The following is a 23,361-nucleotide window of genomic DNA, read 5'->3' as shown; positions in this document are numbered from 1 at the left end:
GCGAGATAATAGGGTCATAAACAGTTCTGCTTAGGCAAATATGCTACAAAATAGGCCGATTGAGAGATATGATATGACTGATCTGAGGCATCTGTTATTCCTTCAGGGAGGCTTGCCTTTATCTCTATTTGTCCCAGGCTGAGGTTCCGCAGTTTCAATAGTCGCGTTGCTGGTCGACCACATGACAAAGCTATCCCACATCAATTACTTCAAAACAGAAATAGGACACTCTCCTCTGCTATCCCATTCTGGTCTGGAACGACCCCGGCACCCAGATGGGACATCGTAGACCAACACAGATTTGGCAAGTTTAAAGGGAGGAATAAGGATCAATATGTCATCCTTTGTACCCCATTCCAAGCCGCTCATTTTCTGGAAATACTCTGGATGTTCGAATATATCTGGGCGACATTTCTGAATGGCCGCGCGTGTTTTCATGATCAAACTCGACATTTCATCATAGTGACGAAGATGGAGTTCACTGTTGCGTGCCCGCAGAGCCTCTTGCTGCTTGGGTGTATACGCGCCCAACCCATAATACCAGATATTATATTGGGTGAGCGAAATGTCAATGTCAAAGGACATATCGCCCTTTGTTCTTAAAAATAGAGCATGAATGACAGCGGTTGCACCAGCAAGACCCATTTGGTAGTCAGAATTTGCTATATAGTATAAGAGATATGTTAACAATCTGTCACCTTAGGGGAATCGAAAAGATGCATGGATCATCCGCTACTTACGAAGAAGAGGCACAACCGGCTCATCCAATCCCAGAAACTTTCCTTGAAGCCAAGCAATTCCAGTTAGGCAGTCGCTGATTTGTTGCCAGCCGGAACGATGGGCAAAAGGCCCTTTGAACCCGTAACAGTTCTCGCGGAAATATATGAGAGAAGTATTGATCTTCCGGAGGGCGTCGTGGTCAAATCCCAATCTCTTCAACACACCCGGCCGATATCCATCGATCAAAACATCAGAGGATTTGATGAGTGACTCAAACGTGGCAAGGCCTTCTTGGCTTTTCAGGTCCAGATTCACATCGCGCTTGCCAGTGCTCAGATCAACCCAAGTACTAGTGATGTCCGGCAGTGTATTCGAAGTCACCATGATCACTTCGGCTCCTAAGACAGCCAAAATTTTCGAAACTACAGGGGCTGCGATTACGCGCGAGAAGTCAATCACTCGAATCCCTTCTAATGGCGGTGAGGTGTTCTTCGTTGGCGGCCATGGTTTCCGAGGTGCAATGTATGATTTCAACCTATAAAGAGGCTCTTGCACCATGGCCCGACCTTGATCACAATCATTCAATTAGTTTTGGTATTATATAAGCGAAGGTGGATTGGCCCTTACATGTTCCGAGGCGAAGAATTCTTCTGGGGTATTGCAGACCACCCCAGCCTGCCGATATTGTTCATTGGCAGCTTTGTCTATGTCCTCAGCATTCCATTGCGCGACTTTCTCTGCGTATATCATGAAAGCTTCTTCATCGGTGACATCCTGCTCACTGACCCCTAGCATCTGCATCGTGTGAGCAGCATTCATCGAGCCGTGGAGATGAAACCATCTGTCGTCTTTGGTGTTGTATATATTAGTGCATTGCCGATGGATTGGCTTTCTCATCTGATAGAGATCACCCTTCTGACATTCGGCCACAATTTGCGGATGCTGAAGTACCGATTGTCCATTGACGGTTGGGAGGATGAGCGACATCAGGAAAAGAGTCGCGACATCACTTTCTGGTGTGTCACTAAACAAGCCTCTAGAGCCCGGGCAGGAACGTATAACGTACGTGTTTACCTCAATATCTTGGTAATCAACCCCGTACCTATCTTTTGCAACCGCGCTGGCCGCCACTGCCACTAAAGCATTCACTGCTGAACTTGACTCCGTCATCTTCAAGGGAGTGGGAACAAAAGATGAATCATCTCCTCCAACAAACCGTATATGTTGCGCAGCTTCCTTGAAAGACTCTGGAAAATCAATTTTTCCACCGTCGAGCAGGCGGCCGTGAAGAATGCCGGCCGACTCTGACCGCACTGAATATGATGCCATAACGCTGTTATTCTAGTTCCGAATTCTCCAAATTTCAAGAGCGGTGCGAGGTTGTTGTGTCGTATTCGTAAAATTTGGAAACTCAGCGAGATTTACCGTCTGGCAGCACTCGAGCAACCCATCTTGTATTGCCTTCTTTATACGATAGATGTGAGGATGTGATCTGTCTAGGAAGCCTCGGTCGCGGTAGTGTTCGGCCCGGGGGACTTCACCCAGCCAGGGCAAGCGTCCTATCACGGTCCTTGAACAGCTCATTTTACAGTTACACGGCGAGCGGTGCAATAAAAGTAAGCTAAATATCCGCGGGATATATTATTTCATTTGATTTGTGACTGATACAAAGTTATATCGAAGTCCTTCTCCCTTTCACCGTTTAATTGATCTCTTCACTTCCCGAGTGGTAACCTTACTGACCATATTCAGTTACGTGTCTACCAACTTCTTTGAAAACACGATACAATGGAACGACTGGCAGAAAAACGGGCTGTCAGAGTAACTAACTGCTCCGGCTATCATGGTATCATTGTTGCTCCACATCATAATACGATGATCCTCGCTAATTCGAAACTAAAGGCGACCCTGCCTCTGAGATGTACACCAAGCAACACTTGGAGATGTGGATTTTATCACCGGCGACTACTTGGCTGGTAAGCTAATTTTAGAGAGGAAATCTGCTGTCCATAAGCTAACGATGTTATTTTCTTTACCTCCTGACAGAGGTCAACATGGCCCAGAATGCTCAGGCTTACCGGTCCAAACTACATCCTGGTTTCGAAGAGACAGCTTGGGAAGGATTAAAGCAGTCAATCAACGTGGTTGCTAAGAAACGTATCCGAGTTGTAATTAATGGAGGAACCCTGAATCCTCAAGGCCTGGCACAGAAGGTTGACGCGCTAGTAGGTCCTCTAGTTCATCGAGCAGCCCAACAATAACCATAAGAAATGGCTAACCAGTGGAATTTCCCAGGCCCGTGAAAAGGGACTCCAGATTCACGTTGCATACCTCTCTGGCGATGATGTATACAGCAAGGTAGGCCCGATCATGCCGGCCACAACGACACAATTGCCGCATCTGGATACGGACAAATCTTCTCCCATGACGTACGCATTTCTTCATGAAGATGCCAACGATCCAGTTCCTATGGTTTCAGCCCATGCTTACCTTGGTGCTCGAGGAATTGTCGATGGTCTGAGACGGGGTGCAGATATTATCATCTGCGGTCGCGTCGCAGATGCAAGCCCAGTTATTGCAGCTGCTTGGTTCTGGCATGACTGGTGAGAAACTGACTATGACCGGCTAGCCGGAGCCCTCATTGCAGGACATCTCATTGAATGCTCAGCGTACGTTACTGGATCCAACTTTTCTGGATTTGATAGATATAGTCTGCAAAGCCTGGTCTTTCCAGGGTTTCCGGATTGCGGAAACTGCGGATGATGGTTCCTGTGCCATCACTAAACACCCCAACACACAGGGTATGGTGACCATCGACACAGTCCGCTGCCAGTTTCTTTACGAGTTGCAGGGAAACGTCTATCTCAATAGTGATGTTGCAGCTCGCCTTCATGGGATAAGAGTGAATTCTGTGGGATTAGACCGGTGCGTACCCAACACACGTGAAAGGGTTCTGACATTGTGCTGAGCTGTGTAATTCCACCTAGTGTCCACGTGTCTGGTATCACAGGTTCTGCACCTCCGCCGACTACCAAGCTCGCCATATTCTATCCAGGTGGCTATCAGGCTGAAATTCTACTAAACGCCAGCGGATATTCTGTACCTCAAAAGTGGGACTTGTTTGAACAGCAAGCTGGAGCCTTGATTCTGGAGGGTGTGGTCAAAAAACTTCAAAACTTGGAATTTCAGAGGTAATTTTGAAAAGACCATTTTGGTAAAAGAAAGCTGACCGAAAGCCATGTCATGAATCGGCACACCTGCCCCAAACCCTTTATCGCAACTTGAGAGCACTGTATATCTCCGTATTTTCATTGCGGGCGACTCCGAGACAACCGTCTTGGAAGTTCCTAAGGCCATTTCCCAAATATCTCTGAGACACTTTTCTGGTAGGAGTCTAATAAGCGTTTGCCAGTCCCAATCATATTAACCGCGAAGTGTGACAGGTTTACATTCGAGCCTTGATAAGAGGACTGCATATCCTCGACCTTTCCTTGCATATTATCCAGCACTAATAGAGCAATAAGAGCTCGATGAGAAGATTAATTTTGTTGAAGGGGCAAAATCTTCTCCTACTCCACGGGTCATCCACCGAGATATGCGTCCCTGAAACCTCGCGACAATTATGATACCGACATTGTTCAAGAGTGGAATGTACCAACAAAAGACATTCGCTTGCGAGATATTGCGCTTGCACGATCAGGTGACAAGGGAGATAACTTGAACGTTGGGATATTTGTCACTGATGCTCGGCATTGGGATTGGCTGCGGTTGTACATGAGTCGCCAGACGATGAAAATGCTCATGGGGTGCGATTGGAATAGTTCATTCTTCATTGAAAGAGTCGAGTTCCCCCACATCCATGCTGTTCATTTCGTTATATATGGCATCCTTTGACGTGGAGTGACTAGCTCCAGTCGCTTGGACGCATTTGGCAAGGGTTTCGCGGATTATATTCGGGATAAGCACATTCAATTTCCTACTGAGCTTCTTTCTAACTTGAGTCTGTGAATAGAAATAGTCGAACTATCAGTGCGGACCCCGCCAGCCATTTATCCAGATGAATCAATTAATTGATTATGTCTCAACAAAATCTAAGAATATCACATTCTAAATACATGCAATAAAGTTCATTCTTCTTCTCCTTTCTTTTGACTAAATCGTCGTTTCTGTACAATGGTTCTCTACAATGATTGACAGAAGAGTGCATGACAAAAACTACTTGGAATCAGTAGCGCTGCTCTGATACTGGTGGAATGAAGGCGAAACGGGGCGCGGCTAGAACTCAAAGTTCAAAACATGCATAAAGAAGCTGGGCTCGTTGGTTTTTAATAGGGGATTCGGTCAGACTTACTTTGAAAGCAAGTGGACATTATTAACATTATTGTCAGTGAAGGAGTTCCTTCGTCCATCCCGATTGTTTTGAAGGTCAGTTATGCTATTTTCCCAGTAACTTTCATCCTTGACATAATAAGCAGATTACATGCCAATTCTACTAGGTGCGCCTGATTGGGCCTCCCCCATTCCTCCCGCGTTCATCGAGATGTCGCCCTTCCCTCACTATGCATGATGACGAACTTACCCCGGAATCAACTTTTGGGTTAAATGCGACCAATCAAAAGTGTGAAGTGAATGATCTTTCAGTGGCTCAAGCAAGTAGCCGATAGAACATGGCTGGATGATGCCCACAATCTCTGCACTTCCCATTCCGCCATACAGGGTACGCAAGCTGCCGTAACTAGGGTGGGTCATGAAAATACTCACGTTTCCAACGCACACAACCCATTATTGAAAGGACCCGGTAAGCCGAGGTAATAAGCTATGCCGCGATCTTGAATTTTAGGAAGGTTTAATCTGTACGCATGGAAGCCAATGCGACCATCCGGCTCTTCCGTGCGAGGAGACAGTGGCGAGACGGTGAAAACCTGATTGGACCCACGGACGCCCTAATCTATTCCGTGACAACACGAGTTTCTCACCGCCGAGGGGAAACAAATAAGTAGGTAAGTACAGGTGGTGCACTGCTCATCACTTGAATTGTCCTAGAGTGTTGCAAGCGAAGGCGGAGAGCTGTTACGTACCCCAAGAGTTAGGTAAGAGCCTAGCGCAGGCTGCCCGCTCGAGAAGTCCTCTAGGTGCAGTTGCACAAAAATACCCCTTCCGATTGGTACACTCGTTGATAATGCAATCGTGAAGGTGCTTCCGAGATAACCGAGGAGCTACATAAGCGGAAATATTGGGCAAGTAAACCCCATGTTAACCAGGAGAGCCGACCTCGGCTTTTAAATTGCTAGGTGTAGGAGTTGCGTCCATTAGCCTGCTTGTTTCCCCTTGGCCCCTGCAGAAGACGGAGTTGAGGACAAAGTTCAACTTATCTCTGGTCGGGAATACATGTTGTCTGTTACGGTAAAAGTAATCAAGTCAAAAGGCTCACGTCGGCAGCAGGCCTCGCCGAGGCCGGAAGGGTACATGACTGGGCTGTTTGACTCCTTGGGGGATTTATACAATCTGAACCTCTCCAAATGTATGTTGAGAAAACACGGGTGAGAAATATGCTGGCACATACAAAAAACAAGCAGAAGCTGAACCTCCTTGGGAATACTGCGAAACGCGGCATGGCAGCAATGATCAGAAATGGCCCAGGGTCATGGTTTCGACTAACCATTCACCACACCGCTTAGAAATAATCTTGTCTTCGAGTGAAATTTATTCCTATCCGCAACTGAAAATGGAAGTTTATGTACAAATCATACGAATTCAGCCTTCTTCAGATGAGTCCACTCCATTTCTCAAACCTCAATTGCCGATATCATGACACGGCATCGCTTCACTGCGAGGAAGAACTATCGCATGCCCCGTTTGAAGAGCGTAAAATAGTGATAGCTTGGATCAGAGGCATCGGTAGCACCAGATGCTACCACTTTGACGGATGGATTATCCCAAGCATCCCGGGGCTGCTCTCGTCGAGCCCAATCAACAACTAAGCGTCGGTGCAGAAATTTCCAGACATTGTTCCGTCGTTCAAACTTGTCCATGTATCTACCACCAGCAATTATTACCGCGTTGTGGTCATCAATATCAGGCATATTCTGATGGGCCGAGATATATGACTCCGCCTCTGCGTAGTCACCGAGGACTTTGATGTAGCAGTTCGAGACCGAGTGATGAATGCCGGTGGACTGTGCGTAGATTGGCTTCAACTCTTCGATGAAATCCGCAACATTTCCACTCTCGTTTATTCCGTGGTCGTCTTTAGCATCCTCGTGGTACAGTTCTTTGACGCGATCAAAATCGCACCGATCCACCATCTGACAATAAGAATAGATGAGGTCGCGGATCTCGTCCTTATCAAGCAGGAGCTGGATTCTTTTGTTGCTTGTCATTTTCGTGTTGTCTTGTAGGTGTTTGGGATACACGAATTGAAAAGACAAACCATTTCGATCGCTTAAGCCATTATGTAGCTTCCAGACCAGACGGCACTTACAACGTAGTATAGATTATTAGTAACTCTAAAGTGTGTGAGATTTACGAAATCAGGAGCAAGTACTAATTACAACCACAATGCTTCATGTAATGTCAATCTTGCTGGTAAGAATTTCCGAAGTTGCCACAAATTGCAACCACAGATGTACGTAATCCCACGTCTTATGGCCAAACTGAACGCAGGAGGTTGAGATACGAGCCCACATGAGTCTTCCGTCGAAATCTTAATTGAAGGATACATGCGATACGTCGAGATGGGGAAAAGCCAGAGATTATCTGGGACCAATATAGGTGCAATCCTGGAACCATTTCCATTGTTTGATCTCAGGCATCGCTTTGCGAAGCTTGGTTCATCGCTAGGGTTTCTAGACTTGTTTCACTGATAGCTCAGTAAACTCAGGTTCGGCTTACAGGTTGCCCTTTAAATGGGAGCCGCCGTCCGTCACTACTACCGCCCCATTTAAATGGCTCCCCGCGCGACTTGATAGAAAGACCACTAGGCCCGCAATATCCTCCGGGCAACCAAGCCGCTTGTTAGGAGAGCGCTCCTCCAAGTGCTTTGTACCGCCTTGAATGCTAATCATACCGTTTGCCATTTTGGACGGGTAGAATCCTGGGGCAATCGCGTTGCACAAAACATGGCGAGGACCAAGCTCAACAGCCAGATTTTTGGCCAGATGCATGACGGCGGCTTTACTGGCGGAGTAGCTGAAAACAGCATTCCTACCTAGGCTCCCAAGACCAATACCGGCAACAGAGCCTGTAACCAGGACTCGCGAGGGTTCTTCGACGGTTGCATTTACGGTGAGAAGAGGAAGGAACCTTTTGACAGTCAGCGCAATGCTCGGATCATCTCGTCCGACCATATGTGTAAATTACTGAAGAATGAAAGGACCTACTTCTGTACCAGATAAAAGACACTCTTCACATTTAATTCCATCACCTTGGTGAACATGCCTTCGGGATGGGTTTCGAACTTCTCGCTCCATGTAGCCCCGGCGTTGGCGAAGAGTATATTAACATGATTGGTGGTCTTTCGCACCTCCTGGGCAAGTCGTTCGAGTTCCTTGGTGCACGAGTTGTCGGCAGGCACAGCGATAGCAAGCGCACCAGGCCGCTTATTGGGGAGTTTATTGAGGGCGGCAGCAGCATTGGCGCAGGCCTCCGCTTTGCGCGAGGTGATGTAGACTTTGGAGCAGCCGGCCTGTAGAAGACTGCTTCCGTCAGGCAATCCATCAATTCAGATAAGCAAGTAAGACGTACCCGCTAGCTGCATGCAGGCCGAGGCCCCGAGAGCCACCTGTCACAACGGCAACCTTGCCCTCAAGAGAAAAGATAGAATCGAAGTTCTTCAGCTGGACCTGTTCGTGGAGGGACATGGTGACGGTTGAACCTGATATTGGTAAGAATGGTCGTAAGTGGGAAATCAGGGTCGTTCTATCGGAGACCAAAACGACCGGGGCCCCATCATTTTATCTGTTGCACCCGTCCGAGCTTCCTGACATCTCGGTTCGGGAAGAGCTATAGTAACCTGGGAACATGCCGAGGGTATGGCTCCTTCTAATGTGGGGCCAATAATCTAGCATCCGCGCGACAAACTGCATGGGCCTTGTTTCTCCTTTAGCCACATCCAGAAAGTGGATTTTCTAAAAACTTGCTCTCAACTGTGAATCAGAATGCTTTACCATTAGTACTCGGGATGGGCAGCAGGAAACGAGAGTCATTCCAGCTCCGGAACTGCCTTTGTCCCAATTCTATAGTGAAGAGAAGTAGATTGAACAAACAATCGCTCTCCGCGACTCGCAAATCTTAAAAAGCAAGAAAGTACCTCGAATTTATAGAGCCTCACAGAACAGGTACAGAAGACTCTCTACCTCCTCTGTGCGACAAATGACCATTATCGAGCAGATAAGTTGATCTTAAAATGAGATTTCACCTTTTCTGTGAATTATGCAATGCATCAGGCGGAAACTTAGATGAGGTGAGGCAAAGGAAAGCGAGCTAGCACTGATGCTTTTCCCATTACGGGAATGGAGAAGCAAGGTGATAGCCGAGCAATTTGGATTGTGCGAGTTGGCGCCAAGCGCAATAAGCTACACCATTAATGATAATATGGTCGAACGCACGATACTAGGTTTCCTGAATGCAAAATCAAAACACCTGCTGTATGGAAGGATGTCGTGGCTCTTTAAAAAAGATCGATATTTTCCCTGGAAGTAACGCTTAAGGCGAAGGTTTCCAGGGACCTTTATTTCTGTCCCTCTTATCGACTTACGTCGTGCTGTACTTTCTTTATTAGTTTGCTACTCTGGACAGACAGCATTAATTATGTAATAACCATGAGAGAATGTTGACCACTGTTTCACCTCGGCCCGTGGTGGACGAAGCAGACCTGCACTCTGCCGTCATTGCCCCCTTATATCCCAGATCGTCCCTTCTTCGTAATTTTTGCCTCGTAACTACTTCATTCTGTTTCCCATATCTTGTCAAAGTTTCTACGTAACTATATCAGCCATTATGGCAGAAGTCCGCCAACCGATCGATATTCCGGCCCTGGAACGGTATATCAGCCAGAATGTGCTGGATATCCAGACTCCAGTTGATGTCAAACAGGTACGCTGCACGCACTGACTTTATCATGTATTCAAGTTATACATCCTATCTGATCTTCGTATAGTTTGGATTTGGCCAATCCAACCCAACGTACCAGCTCACCGCCGCGAACGGAAAGAAGTTCGTCATGCGGAAGAAGCCCCCAGGCAGTCTCCTATCTAAGACAGCCCACAATGTCGAGCGAGAATACAAATTCATTCACGCACTTGAACAGACGGACCTACCTGTGCCTAAGGCGCTTTGCCTTTGCAAGGATAGCAGCATTATTGGAACACCATTCTACATAATGGAGTTCCTGGACGGGAGAATATTCGCTGATCCTGCGATGCCTGGGATAAATCCAGGCGAGCGAAACGCGCTGTATGCATCATTTCATCTCTTTATACTCCATACATCCTGCTTGATTACTTGATTAGAGATGGTGGCTAATTACCGCAGATGGAGGGAAGCTATCTACACACTCGCTAAGCTCCATCAGGTGCTTCCTGACGACGTGGGCCTGGGAATGTTCAGCAAACCGACAGGATTCTACAGTAGGCAGATCGCCACATTTAAGGAGATTTCCATGTTACAGGCGCAGGTGAGGGACATTGATACTACGGACCCAGTGGGTGAACTCCTGCACCTCTCTGAAATTGTGCGGTTCTTCGAGAACCGCGGGACACAGCCAAAGGACCGCCGCACGCTGGTGCACGGCGACTACAAAATTGACAACATAGTGTTCCATAAAACGGAACCGCGTGTCATCGGGATTCTGGACTGGGAGATGGCAACAGTTGGCCACCCGCTGTCCGATTTCTGCAACCTCACCAGTCCATACTTCCTTACCGTGACTGGACAAGATGTGAATAACTTCCGCATGGGCGCAGTCGTTGGTCTACCAACTCGCGCGGATTGCATTCGGTGGTACGCTGAGTTCTCTGTCTACGACGTTTCGCCGGACATCGCCTGGGGTGACGCCTTCATGACATGGCGCAGCTCTGTTGTCTTGCAAGGTATCAAGGCGAGGTACGCGCAGCGCCAAGCCAGTAGCGCCAAAGCGCATGAATATGCCAAGGATATGATCCCCATGGCCCTTTCGGCGTGGCAACGAGTCAATGAATTGCAAGAGCAGCTAGCGAAAGCGAGCAAACTATAGAACGGAGCAAAATTATCCTGTACGCTACTGATCGTCGGATGGTGGAGGGTTCTCAAATAGTAGAGTAATGATTTGGAGCTGCGGCTTACTGATGCTGTTGACTGTGTGCGCACTTGGTGGCGGACTGTGAACGATAGAACTCTAGCCTCGACCTGAGCTAGCCCCTAAACACGGCGCTCTTGGACCCCACACCAAACCAAATTTCCAACCCGACTACTGGTTACCCCGCAGATGCCGATCGGACTTGCCGGGTACGGAAGCAATTCACGACCTAGTGGATCTGGGCAGCGGTCAGCAGGAACCCAGAACACGAAATACTCGCTGCCCGCCCACTTGTGTGCGAAATGAAGTTCCTTCAACTTCTTCTGTCCTCACCCGTAGCATTTAACATTCTGCGGAGGCATAGCATAAGCTTCTCAACTCCTTCGTAGGTGAAATGTTTCAGATATAAAAACAAGAGCTTGTTGGTCCCTTCCTGGTGAGCCTGAAGCCCGGAGCGGAATAAACCAGGCAGATGAACTGCTGCAATATTAACGTTGCTTGCTCCAAAGTCATAACCCCCGCTTCTTCAGCGCTCCTCAGGCCTCCACCTTTTTGTCTGGTAAAACTAATGGACACCAGGGATCCGATCCGAGTGCGGGGTAGGGGTAAATGATAAATGCCCCAGTTCTTCATCTCTCGGTTCTTAAACAGAAACTCCGATAAAGCGTTATCGATGCCGCCTCAAGGGGATAAATTGCCATCGTCCGAGGAAGGTCCAGAGGAGGGCAAGGCCCAGCGGTCCTCTGAACTCATGACGGAGCAAAAGTAAGGGTGGTATCTATTAAGTCTCGAAATCAATACGAGAAGCTGCCTAGTCTCGAATTCCCCCTGACCATTTTTCTCTAGACGCGCGCGTAACCGTCTGTCACAGCGATACTTTCGCGAACGCCGAAAATTGCGCCTTAAGGAACTGGAAACGCAAGTCCAATCACTCTCCGCGACCGACAGCGACCGGACCGCACGATTGGCAGCAGAGAACGCCAAGCTAAGGAACTCGTTGGTACAAACAAGGAAGAGAATGGCACAGTTAAAATCAATGATAGCGAGCCTTGACGAGACACTGGAGGGCTTGCTGGATGCGTCATACTTGACTACTACGTGCATGCAGGACGCAACTCAGAAGGTCGCAGTATGTAATGTTCCATATTCCAACATTCTAAGACTGTACTTATAAGAACTGGTACAGACTTCGAAAGAACAAGATCCCACAGGTGTTCCAACTCTGCCGGATGCGGTAACACCTGCCGTCAGTCCTCCGTGCGTCCAGCATCAAGTACCCGAGGACCAAACAGTAGACCAGACACGAGAAACTTATCAACATACGCCTCCGCTAGATCATTTTAACATCTCTGGAAGATCGCCAGTGGGGCGATTTGGATCATCAGCAGCAGCGGAGTTGGAGAGTAAGTGGGCAATCTTTCTACCTTTGTATTTTGTACTCATGCCCCCCCCCCCCAGATGACTCCCCAGCAGCGGTGGACTCAACAAACCAACATAACAACATTAGCTATCCTTTAGATATAGACACTATGCTTCTAAGTGTCGTACCGGATGGCTCGAATCCTGCAACTTTCACAGGAATGCCGTGGAATAGCCCACTATCGCAAAACTGGCCGGATGTATTCGAATATCATTCTATGTTGCCCAATCGGCATCAGCCACAACACTCAAATCCTTGTGTATCATGGAGTCAGGACTTGGATCAATTGGAACTGGGGATAAAATCCCACCTCCAGCAACGCGGAGAAGATGGAACTAGTAAGGAATTGTGAGTATAAACTCTCATACGATGCAACAATTTATTAACAACCTGTCATAGCTTATATCAGTCATGCACGGCGTTGATACTGCTTTTCTCCCGGAACGTGTGGCCGGGACCTCAATCTCTGTGGTTCAGTTCCTACTGCTACAAAATGATCCTCAGTGTGCTTAGCTGGCGGCTAAACCCGACACCGCAGACGTTCAGGGGACTCCCCCCATACCATGTTCCAACAGAGCTTCAGAGCCAAACCGCGCATTCTTCTATCATCGACTGGGTAACTATTGCTCCCTTACGGGACCGCCTGATCGAACTATACAATTTTAGCCCCGAACTTGACACCATTTTCATTGACCTAATGAACTATACCGTGGTTCAAGTGGAGGATCTCTCGGCCATATTCACTGGCGTGGAGAAACGAAGAGGCTTCATAGGGGTTTGGAATATATTAACACGGTCCAGGGGGCTTTCCGCAAAGCCGTTCAGCCACATACCGCGGTGTTGGGGATTAAGTCAATACCAGAATTCTCTGACAGCATTGAACTTGGACTACTACAGGCTCATAAACTGGCCTTACCAGCCCTTGACAAAACCTGCACCGCCACTGGTGATCTCATTGGTGATTGGCAGCCCCTATCACCGACGGAGTTGTTCTGTTCTGCAGCAATGTCTCAGAAGATCTATTATCAGTTGGAGTTGTACCGGTCGGATAAATGCTGGCGTCTTGACCCGACCTTTTTTGACAAGTACCCGGAGTTGAGATGGGATGGATATCTAGATGTCGTTGCCTCGGGAACTCGGTTCAGAGTCGATGCTCAAGGCTCTCATGGATTTGGTAACCAGCCTTGCCGTCTCACACTAAGTGATTACCAAGAGGTCTTTCTTAGTGTTCAAGCAGCTTGGTAGCTTAACGAGATGAATACCTTAGAGAAGCGTGCGAGCCGTGTCGTTAATTGCAACATCACACTCAACCATCACCGATTTGTTTTTTAACTCCTTTCAAATAAGTACTAGATAACCTTCTAAAAGGACTACAAGCTCGCTATTTATAATGCTACTTTTATACTAAAGATATCAAAATAATCTTTACTAATAAATTCTAAAATTGATATTTAGGGGGATAAGAGAATAAGATATCTTAATTACTAAGCAACATAGGTTGATTAATATACTTAAAAATTATGTTACTGGGTATAGCTTCACCTTTAGTGGAGGTGTTGAAATAATATGGGCGGCGGGATCAACCACGGTGGCCGGAATGGCCCGGAACTACGTCAAGGTGGACCTTGTCGGCTACTTCTTACCTACCGTATCAGTACGTAATGCTTAGAAATAATCGGGAAGTTATTTATCCGTGGCGATCTAGCTGGAACTTCTCTACTCTTGTTTGGAAGATCTGTCAGACAAGGCTGACGTAAAATTGTTGATTAACTAACAAATTACCTCTACAGATCTCCCAAAGAGTCAATGGCATGACAAATTGTTGTCAAGTATATTGAGCGGACGATGTTCGAACTCCTTAAAGCACTGTCTACAACCGTCCTGGTCATGACTTGAAACTCTCCGTATTGCGACTCCATCTTCCCATATTGTCCTCTATACATCAGGATTCTGACAACGCTACAACTGCGATATGTATGCCCCTTTGAACATTAATAGCCAACAAGCGGCAAGGAAGCTTAAGGTCTACGAGTTCGACGAGAACAACCCAAATGACCTAAAGCGAAGGGCTGTTAATCAGTCCCGGCCCATGAAAGTCATTGTACTAGGGACTGGAATGTCTGGAATCATTGCAGGCATTTTCTTTCCGAGGGAAATCGAAAACCTTGATCTTGTCATATACGACAAGAACACCGACCTTGGAGGGACATGGTTTGAAAGCAGGTTAGGCATTCTAATGACATGCAAACATCAGGTCACTTACATGGGGTTGCAGATATCCTGGAATCGCATGTGACGTACCTGCTCATGCATACCAGTTCACCTTCGAGAGTAACACTCAATGGAGTAGCTTCTGGCCCAAGGGACCGGAGATTAATGCATATCTCAAGTCAGTAGCCACTAAATATGACGCCATCAGGTACATGAAGTTTGGGAAGAAGTGCGACCAAGCAGTGTGGAACGAAACAACGGGCCAATGGTCGGTATATATGACGGATTTGGAAACTGGAATGGTATGTGTGATGGCATGCAATAAACAGAGTGGCTTGCTAATATGAACACTCCTGTGACAGGTATTTGTGGACACTTGTGATGTTCTCATTAGTGCTACTGGTGCGTTGAACAAGTGGAATTGGCCAGACATTGCCGGACTTCACTCTTTCAAAGGCAAACTTGTGCATTCTGCTAGCTGGGACACGACTATTGACGTGACTGGAAAGCGTGTCGCTCTTGTTGGCGGAGGATCAAGTGGGATTCAAATTCTTCCTCAAATTCAGCCAAAGGCATCAGAAGTTTTGCACTTCATGAGAGGCAAGACTTGGATCCCACCAGTAAGCTTTGGTGCTCAATCACTTAGGCTGCAGGGCAACAACGGTACGTAAACTTCCGCTCTAATCATTGCATCAATCAGCTAACACTATATTTCCTACTTTCGAAGCACAAACTCCGGATGATCTCCTCGAAAAATTCAAAAATGATCCCAAAAGTTACATTGAGTTTCGGCGAAAGATTGAAAGTGATCTCCATAGCGCCTCAGAGGTCATTTACAAAGACACCGAGATGGCTCGCACCTTCCAGAAGATGTGTGAAGAGCACATGAGATCTAAATTGGCTAAAAAGCCAGAAATTCTGGATGCTCTTCTTCCCGACTATCCGGTCGCTTGTCGGAGGCTTACACCCGGGCCCGGGGTAAGTTAATGGTAACTACTCTTTATTGGGAATTTTGACTAATTAGAACCCGTGATATAGTATCTTGAGGCCTTGGTCCAGGATAACGTGAAATTCATACCAGAAGGGTTAGAAGTGTATGAAGATGGTGTTATCACCAAGGATGGGACACGCCATGAAGTCGACATCATCATTACGGCCACGGGCTATGCTGGGTGAGTCGACTTTGAACATCTCAAAACCGATTGACTGACAGCAGACCAGATATGGACAGCCTTTCCCTTTATATGGGCAAGGCGGCACAAATTTGCAAGCTCTGTGGGACAACGATGTGCCCGAGGCATACATGTCGCTAGCCCCGCAGAAAATGCCAAACTATTTCTGCTTTTTAGGCCCAAATGGTGGGCCCGGACTCGGTTCGACGGTCCCCTTCCTGGAAGCCCAAGGTAAATACATGATTCAGTGCATTAAAAAGCTCCAGAGGGAATGGTTGAAGAGCATCGTTATAAAGTGAGCAAAAGCCCTCGCGGTAGAAGATGCAACATTTTCTTACATACCGAATTGCACAGATATGACGCTGTCAAGGCGTTTGGAGCATACGTGGACAGGTTCTTGGAGCCTACAGTGTACAATGGGAATGTAGGTTTTCCTTGCTCTCTTCTGTCTAACCACCCAACTCCTTTTTGACCTTTTTTGACACCGAGTGTAGTGTCGGGTGTGGTGGAGGCACAAAGGAAATGGGCGACTGCTAGCCATGTGGCCTGGAAGTGCGCTTCATGGTATGTACGCATGGGCAAATCCGCGCTGGGAGGATTTTGACTACGAGCTCAAAGAGGAACAAGGGGGTAACCGGTTTAACTGGCTTGGCAATGGTTATGTGACTGCGCAGCTGGTCGGCGATGTTGCTGGGATGACATTTTATCTGGATGATGACAAATCCTTTGTCCCAGTTCAAAATCCACTCCTAGCTGGCAAGAGTCCGGCACCAGAGATCGCCAGTTAAGTCACCATACCATTTCATCAGTCCCTCGCCCCTTTAGCATGGTTATGCAAACTGGCCCTGCGATAAGCCTGATGAGCAGAATCAGAAGGCGGTTCTAGGTAGCAGACTGATTACTTTTCTAGATTTTTTTAAAAGCATTGTGCAGTATAACAATACAACACGAATCCCTGTTTCATCTATAAGGATCTAGAATTTTGTCTAAGTTCCATGTGTCGGAACTTCTGAATCATTCCCTCATTTAGCATAATATGCGAAGACAGGCAAATAAAGATGGCTATTCTATTGTTTGCGCTGTATCTCCAAGGATGTCAGTACATCCTCCATAATGCATCGGGATGCCTGATACGTAACCTTCCTTACGCTTATAGCAACTATTAAAGTTTCTCACTATGCAACATGGGACACCTAAAATTTTGAGTTTACGACGGAGTACTATTAATCAACTCCCTTGGCAGGCATTATTGCTACACGGGTAGTTTGTCGTGAAGTAGGTGCGAGGGAACAAAAAAGAAATGGCACAGGTAGCTAAAGTAACTTTCTGAATGACTTCAGATGTGCGGCCTATCCAAAAACAGACCTTCTTGACCGGCAAATAGACGGGCTTCTGTATCGAAGAGACCGTCAAAGACATTTTGCATAAACTGGACATCGTTGACTTGGTCAGATGAGTTGTTGAGTCCGTGCCACAACTCAAGCTCATTGTAGTGAACATTAGAATCCAAGTTCCAGCCACCACCGTCCAAATATGGATGTATTTCTCTAATGATCAAAGCTTCATTGTCCCTTCGTTGGCAGTGGAAGCCAGTATTGGGCAAAAGGGAAGGCATGTTTAGGAGCTGTCGCACTAAAATGTCACACAGCGGCTGCGAGACTGTAGGACAGTTTGTCCCTGGCGGTACCCCTGGTTTGGCAGCTTCTGGCATGCTTAGTCGAAGACCGGCTTTATGGACGACGGCTTCAAGAAAAGAGATAGCGACATCAGCCGGTGGGTGAAGTTCACGAAGCCGATCCAGTATTCGCATACATTGGTAGAAGCGCTGTAGGCTGGCTATCCGTGTACTGGATTCGTCTGACTTGAGGTCCAACAAAAGGACTATCGTAGCATGCAGGAGAGCGGTAACAGCAGTGGTCGGAAGATAGCGGATTAGATCAAGTTTATGGAGGTCCTCGGCAATAGTGCTGATCATCCCAGCAGCAGACCGCACTTTAGTCCACCAGTCTTCATGCAATCTAGCTGCCATAGTCGAATGCTGGGTTTCAGGAAGCATCTCTGGCCAAAATATAGTGCTGAATGTCATGAGGTAGATCATCTGTAAAAAGGCACGGTGGAGATGTAATGAGGACTCAGCAGGTGCCATATCCGTTCCTGCTGGAGAGATGTATCGTATCTCACAAGGGAGGTTTGCTTTCCAATTCTCAAGTTTGTCATACCAGTGCATGGCTGGGGACTTCCCTGAAAGGGAATTCTTTGGAATCAGGGTCTCAGTAACTTTAGCTCGACCCCCGAAATGATGGTTCAAGATTGAGCTTCGGTTGGGCAAGTCTCGGCTGACAGTGAGACATAATTTGCACTTATGAACGAACATCAAGGCCATATGTCGCTGGCATTCAACGTTTTGCAGTACCTCGCACCCGTCGAGCATATTCAACACTTCGGCAGGAAATCTCTTACACTCAAAATCGTCGACTGTCAACAACGGTACATTGTAATCATGGTCTTTCACATGCCTGGGTTGCCGCATGCCAATCGCAATAAAAGTGTCCCGAGTGTACGTACTCCACCAGACACGCTTCCAAAGCTGTTTCCTCCAAGTTTCCATCCTAGAGTTGGTTTGGTCAAGGTTAAGTCCAATGGTGCGGGACAGCGATAGGCTCACTCCGATCCAGTGCCAGGGACTTTTTAGGTCGTCGGGTGTCTCATATCCGCAGGTCATTAGAAGGAGCGATTGTACGACCGAGACTTGGTCATGCTCGGAGTCGAAGTCGTACAGCAACTGCAAAGTGATTAGCAATTTGACATGGCTAAATAAGTGGTCGACATACCCTAGCGCGTTGAAATAATGTCGCACGGGCAACTCTCCGGTTCAAAAATCCTCCATCACGAAGATGTCGTAAATCAACAAAGGCACTCGCTGCAAACATGGCCGTTTGAAACAGTAGTAGGCTTATATGATGGATCCCATCATTAAGCGCGATGATCTGTAAAAAGTGTTCAAGATCTAGCAAAGGAAGATGTGGATGCACATAACAAACGTATGATTTTAGCAGCTCAACCTGCAGTGCTGTATCTGGCACTGTTAATGCGCCCTTAGCTGCTAAATAGCGGATATCTTCGTGTTCCAGATTTCGTGGAAGTGCTTTAATGAAGTCTGGGAGACAGACGCGAGGAAATATCAATTGCTGGATAGCATCTCCCATCTTTTGATCAAACGTGCTAATTGCTTGGCTATGAGGAGACCATTCCTGCAGTCGAATATCAGCAGCGAAACCTGGGTGGTCTATTAGGATTAGCCAGAAACACCAGGCAGAACAGATGTAATTTCCACGAACTTTCTAAATGCGGCTTTTGCCGCTCCTGGTTCAGGCAATCTAATGGCGGAGGCTGTGTCCAAAATTCCTGTTGAGGGGCGCTTTTTAGGCCATGGTTGGCATTTCCCGATCCCAAATTATCTGATGATTCCGTATGTGTATCTCCCGTCCGTTTGTCGTCTCCTTGCTTAGGGCGAGGTCTGTTTGAGAATCAATGGAATGCACAATCAACAACTCTGAGATCTCACTAACATCCGCCGTTCTTCTTTCCTGACAACACATTCAACGCGATCCATATGGCAATTGGCACAGGGAGGGCCATTTTCGACAACATTGCACCGGACTTTCCTTGAGTGGCAGGATTTGCAAGCCCTCGAGGCTCTTTTTCTTGGGATCCAATTGTTGTCAGAATCGCGAGCAGACAATGCCTTCCGCTTCGTCTGCAACTCTGCTCTTAAATTCCGATTTTCCATGCTGTTGCAGCTTCAGTTAATGTATGGTACGTTGTAAAAGTAAACCTCAAGGCTCTGCAGGAGGAGATTTTTCAGATAATCTATTGATTTAAGTCCGAGAGTTGAAAGCAAGAAGGGAATGGCCAATTCTACGTTTTAAGGAGGAATGTTCCAAGGGTGGGTGCTTACTCATTTCCCATTCGTGGCAAAGGACTGATCACAGCGCTTTAGCTCCACGAGCATGATAATTGTTGGTACCACATATTCTTGATGCTTTTGTTCTAATGAGATACATTTTCAACCAATAGATTGCAATGGCCCACATCCCATAAAAGGTGCTAAAATATGCGGGGCGCTGCAAAGGTGGTCCCAGCTCTTCTATCTTACGTACCACGTGCTATACGTAATGCCCTTGTTGGTCAGATGATTAATAGCTATGCTGATGGTCTGGAATCAGAGGACGCCTTATTTCTTGAGTTTCTGCCTCAAAACAAAGAAAAGAAAAACAAAAAAAGAAAGTAAAAATTAAAATTAAAATTAAAATGCACACACACCATTTGCTTGACCAATCTTTAATCGCAGCTAATCTCCACCTGCACTGCTCTGAAGTGGTGGTTTCAATTATCTTCGTACGAATGCTTCCCTTGGTGGAAGATAAATTTTATTTGCGAAAATAAAACAGGAAACGAACCGATGCTGTATTTGGAAAGGATTGCTTTTCGATTTTCGTTCAACCGCGCCCGACGCATAGTTTGTGCGCACATATCTCTGGAAAGGAAGGAGACTACTGGCAAAAGGACCACGTAAGATTAAATTCATGTCCTCATTCATATATTAGGCATTGGGTTGCCAAAATATTCTGCACAACCTGATGGCAATAGTATTGTTACGACAGTGAATGCTTGTGGTTAGATTGATAACTTTATATACTACAATGACCTGGTTAGGGGTGTTACCAGTTCCAAATAGCACTTACTAGAAAAACAGCTATTCGTGAGGAAGAGTAACATGCTGTACAAGATCTGCCACGACTCATATAGAAGTTTTGAGGAAGTTTCCACCCTATAGGGAGACTCTCACGGGAGCCATTAGGATCTAGCTCTGGCTCAAGGTATAGTTCCTATTATAGCAACAAGTGTAGTTGTGAACAGCTATTTGAAACTATTATCAGTCATCCGACATGTTTAAGTTGCTCGTTTTTATTATTTCTCAATTATACTAAGTCCCGTGTGGGTTGTCATTCTAAGCCGGGCCTTTAGGTGACGTTCCGTCTGTATGTCCATCGAATAGCAAACCTTTTCCCGAGTAAATCCAGCATGCTCTAAACGAGTGTTTCAACACCGTATTTGCCACTATTAGCTCATTTGAAGGATGACAATCAAAACTTGTACGTAAGCAATAACTTAGTTACCTGAGTTATCCAGTATATCTGAAGAAATTGTGCACCTACTCATCCGCGTGAATGTGATCCAAAAGATTTCAACATTACCCTTTCAGATTAATCCTACAATAATGATGACTGACATGGACAAAGTATCTAGTGACCATGTAGCAGAAGTTGGAAATATAGAAGCCGTTCCTACCCATCAAGCCCGAGCTGATATCGATGTCGACGAGGAATATTCTTTTCAGGAACAAAGAAAAATTATTCATCGTGTTGACCGCCGATTGATCATTATCTGCGGAGCTGCCTATTGCATTAGTCTGATGGACCGCACAAATGTTTCAGTGGCAGCGATTACTGGGTAATGTTGCCCATCTATCTTGCAAGCATTCCATCACTGATGGTGTGAGAGTAGTATGATGGAGGACCTGGAATTATACATCGGCTTTCGATACGTAAGTTCCCTCCAATGTTATAATCTACTTGTGAGATTGTTGCTAATATATGACCTTAGTCGATCGTATTACTGGTCCTGTTTATTCCCTACATCTCGCTTCAGCCGCTGGCGAGTGCCGTTATCCGATATATTGGGCCGCGAATCTTCATATCTGTAACTGTCATGACCTGGGGGGCATGCTTGATTGTATGATCGTCCTCCACTTTGCCGCGAAGATCTCTAATTGGTCTTCAACTTTCGTAGGGATTTGCTTACTCCCCAAACTGGCAGACACTGTCCGGCCTACGGGCGGTTCTTGGAGCTCTTGAGGCAGGATTCTTTCCGGGCACTGTCTATCTACTGTCATGCTGGTATTCGCGGTGTGGGTTGTTCCTGTTGTCATCCTACTTGCATAGGTTGTTATCACACTGACACGCTCCGTTGCCTGACATAGACGAGGTCCACAGGCGCTACTCATGGTTTTACCTTATAGGATGCGGTGCCTCAGCTTTCTCTGGAATCCTTGCATTTGGTTTCAGTCAAATGAAGCCGCTCCAAGGTCTGAATGGGTGGCAATGGATTTTTGTCATGGAGGGCGTTGTTAGTGTGTCTGTTGTTGGATATTAGGGTCTGAGCTAATTTTCCGGAAGTTGACCTTCATTATCGGAATCTTCTGCATAGTGTTTGTTGTTGACTTTCCTGACAAGGCTCACAAAGAGTGGGCCTTCCTCAATGAGAGGGAGTGCGCATTTATCCTTCGGCGCCTGAACAGAGATAGGGCAGATGCTGATCCAGAAGCATTTCATATCGTCAGCTTCCTGCGTCCCGGGCTTGATATGAAAATTTGGGGGTTTGCATTCATTTTTTTGTTAGTAACACCCTACGATGTGTTTATCCTTAAGAAAATAATTACTGATATATTTCCAGCTCCCTCAATACCGTTACATACGCTATTGCATACTTCCTCCCAATTATTCTCCGTGATAACATGGGATTCAGCGTGATAGCATCTCAATGCCTTACAGCGCCACCATACGCCTTTGCAGGCATCCTAATGGTAGTAACATCATGGATTGGTGATAAATATCACATGCGTGCTCCAATCCTTATCTTTAATAGCCTTGTTACTCTGGTTGGTCTTCCAATCATGGGCTTTGCTAACACTCCAGCCGTCCGCCTCTTTGGTGTATTCCTCACGACTGGTGGAGCACAAGCTAATATCCCTGCATGTATGGCATATCAAGCAAATAATATTCGAGGCCAGTGGACGCGAGCTTTTGCAAGTGCGACGCTAGTTGGGTTCGGAGGTATTGGTGCTATAGCTGGTAGTTTGATCTTCCGGTCTCAGGATGCACCAGCCTATATTCCTGGTATTTGGGCTGCCATTGCGTAAGTTCACCTGTAGGCACGTACTAGCAGCGATTATGGGCTAATGATGGATTGATTATGCCACAGATGCCAGCTCCTCCTTGTGATTGTTGTAGCAATATTGAGCCTTCATTTCTGGATCAGCAATCGCAAGGCGGGCCGGGGGGAGAAAATCATTGAAGGGTCGGCTGAGTTCCGCTATACTATTTGAAGACTTTGTATGGGACTTAGCAGTCAATATTTGATGGTGTTCACTGACACATTAATCAACCGCTCAAACGCAATGATCACCAGTAACTTCCCATAGTAGTTTAACTTTTCAGTTGCTCTTGTATATTTTAATATCTTTATCTTTCTACTAGTTTCTATTAAATTTAGACATTATTAAACTTTCATAATTCTCTATACATTGGGTACTCACGGTACAGTCAATGTATGTTCCTCGAGCCTTTATCCGTTTTGATTTGCTCAACTTCCTCTGGCGGGTGGGTGGTTGTTTTGGTCCTTAAGCCTAAGGGTATAGTATAGTATTGCGTGCGGGCCTTGAGTGACATCGAACACTCAAGAAATGAATTAGAGCTTTTTGATTAATCAGACATAGACGTAGC

General features: G+C 46.5%; 10 protein-coding genes across 10 annotated transcripts; 6 read left to right on the top strand and 4 right to left on the bottom strand.

Annotated features, from left to right (window-relative positions):
* Positions 1-204: 204 nt before the first annotated feature.
* PENARI_c051G11973 (uncharacterized protein) lies at positions 205-2,049 on the bottom strand (the record flags this gene model as incomplete). The annotated part of the gene is made up of 4 exons (XM_022637410.1): positions 205-662; positions 741-1,266; positions 1,348-1,729; positions 1,787-2,049. 4 exons carry the CDS (start codon positions 2,047-2,049, stop codon positions 205-207), a joined length of 1,629 nt encoding a protein of 542 aa, XP_022482737.1.
* Positions 2,050-2,508: 459 nt separating this feature from the next.
* PENARI_c051G06556 (acyclic terpene utilization AtuA family protein) lies at positions 2,509-3,915 on the top strand (the record flags this gene model as incomplete). The annotated part of the gene is made up of 7 exons (XM_022637396.1): positions 2,509-2,566; positions 2,623-2,696; positions 2,769-2,945; positions 3,016-3,291; positions 3,350-3,389; positions 3,441-3,645; positions 3,708-3,915. The coding sequence occupies 7 exons, from the start codon at positions 2,509-2,511 to the stop codon at positions 3,913-3,915; spliced, it is 1,038 nt and encodes a 345-aa protein (XP_022482753.1).
* Positions 3,916-6,560: 2,645 nt separating this feature from the next.
* Positions 6,561-7,100, bottom strand: PENARI_c051G06966 (nuclear transport factor 2 family protein; the record flags this gene model as incomplete). Its single annotated transcript, XM_022637397.1, has 1 exon — positions 6,561-7,100. One exon carries the CDS (start codon positions 7,098-7,100, stop codon positions 6,561-6,563), a length of 540 nt encoding a protein of 179 aa, XP_022482750.1.
* A 507-nt stretch (positions 7,101-7,607) lies between these two features.
* PENARI_c051G01550 (uncharacterized protein) lies at positions 7,608-8,579 on the bottom strand (the record flags this gene model as incomplete). Its single annotated transcript, XM_022637386.1, has 3 exons — positions 7,608-8,022; positions 8,100-8,414; positions 8,464-8,579. 3 exons carry the CDS (start codon positions 8,577-8,579, stop codon positions 7,608-7,610), a joined length of 846 nt encoding a protein of 281 aa, XP_022482740.1.
* Positions 8,580-9,717: 1,138 nt separating this feature from the next.
* On the top strand, positions 9,718-10,951 carry PENARI_c051G11487 (phosphotransferase family protein; the record flags this gene model as incomplete). Its single annotated transcript, XM_022637409.1, has 3 exons — positions 9,718-9,813; positions 9,878-10,173; positions 10,252-10,951. The coding sequence occupies 3 exons, from the start codon at positions 9,718-9,720 to the stop codon at positions 10,949-10,951; spliced, it is 1,092 nt and encodes a 363-aa protein (XP_022482744.1).
* A 715-nt stretch (positions 10,952-11,666) lies between these two features.
* Positions 11,667-12,517, top strand: PENARI_c051G04957 (bZIP transcription factor; the record flags this gene model as incomplete). Its single annotated transcript, XM_022637395.1, has 5 exons — positions 11,667-11,758; positions 11,840-12,122; positions 12,180-12,239; positions 12,328-12,396; positions 12,512-12,517. The coding sequence occupies 5 exons, from the start codon at positions 11,667-11,669 to the stop codon at positions 12,515-12,517; spliced, it is 510 nt and encodes a 169-aa protein (XP_022482752.1).
* A 389-nt stretch (positions 12,518-12,906) lies between these two features.
* PENARI_c051G10335 (uncharacterized protein) lies at positions 12,907-13,658 on the top strand (the record flags this gene model as incomplete). The annotated part of the gene is made up of 2 exons (XM_022637406.1): positions 12,907-13,161; positions 13,215-13,658. 2 exons carry the CDS (start codon positions 12,907-12,909, stop codon positions 13,656-13,658), a joined length of 699 nt encoding a protein of 232 aa, XP_022482741.1.
* A 727-nt stretch (positions 13,659-14,385) lies between these two features.
* PENARI_c051G04727 (flavin-containing monooxygenase) lies at positions 14,386-16,584 on the top strand (the record flags this gene model as incomplete). Its single annotated transcript, XM_022637393.1, has 8 exons — positions 14,386-14,636; positions 14,689-14,926; positions 14,987-15,287; positions 15,352-15,602; positions 15,663-15,796; positions 15,846-16,091; positions 16,151-16,220; positions 16,291-16,584. The coding sequence occupies 8 exons, from the start codon at positions 14,386-14,388 to the stop codon at positions 16,582-16,584; spliced, it is 1,785 nt and encodes a 594-aa protein (XP_022482736.1).
* Positions 16,585-17,132: 548 nt separating this feature from the next.
* Positions 17,133-19,435, bottom strand: PENARI_c051G07863 (fungal specific transcription factor domain-containing protein; the record flags this gene model as incomplete). The annotated part of the gene is made up of 3 exons (XM_022637398.1): positions 17,133-18,578; positions 18,838-19,082; positions 19,366-19,435. 3 exons carry the CDS (start codon positions 19,433-19,435, stop codon positions 17,133-17,135), a joined length of 1,761 nt encoding a protein of 586 aa, XP_022482734.1.
* Positions 19,436-21,080: 1,645 nt separating this feature from the next.
* PENARI_c051G11455 (uncharacterized protein) lies at positions 21,081-22,778 on the top strand (the record flags this gene model as incomplete). Its single annotated transcript, XM_022637407.1, has 7 exons — positions 21,081-21,310; positions 21,365-21,404; positions 21,464-21,592; positions 21,650-21,767; positions 21,840-21,985; positions 22,036-22,127; positions 22,313-22,778. The coding sequence occupies 7 exons, from the start codon at positions 21,081-21,083 to the stop codon at positions 22,776-22,778; spliced, it is 1,221 nt and encodes a 406-aa protein (XP_022482759.1).
* Positions 22,779-23,361: the final 583 nt, after the last annotated feature.

The sequence above is a fragment of the Penicillium arizonense genome (assembly GCF_001773325.1).
Source record: "Penicillium arizonense strain CBS 141311 chromosome Unknown PENARI_contig051, whole genome shotgun sequence".
Classification (NCBI taxonomy): domain Eukaryota; kingdom Fungi; phylum Ascomycota; class Eurotiomycetes; order Eurotiales; family Aspergillaceae; genus Penicillium; species Penicillium arizonense.
The sequence above is the reverse complement of the archived record's forward strand: the minus strand, read 5'-3'. Positions and strand labels throughout refer to the sequence as shown.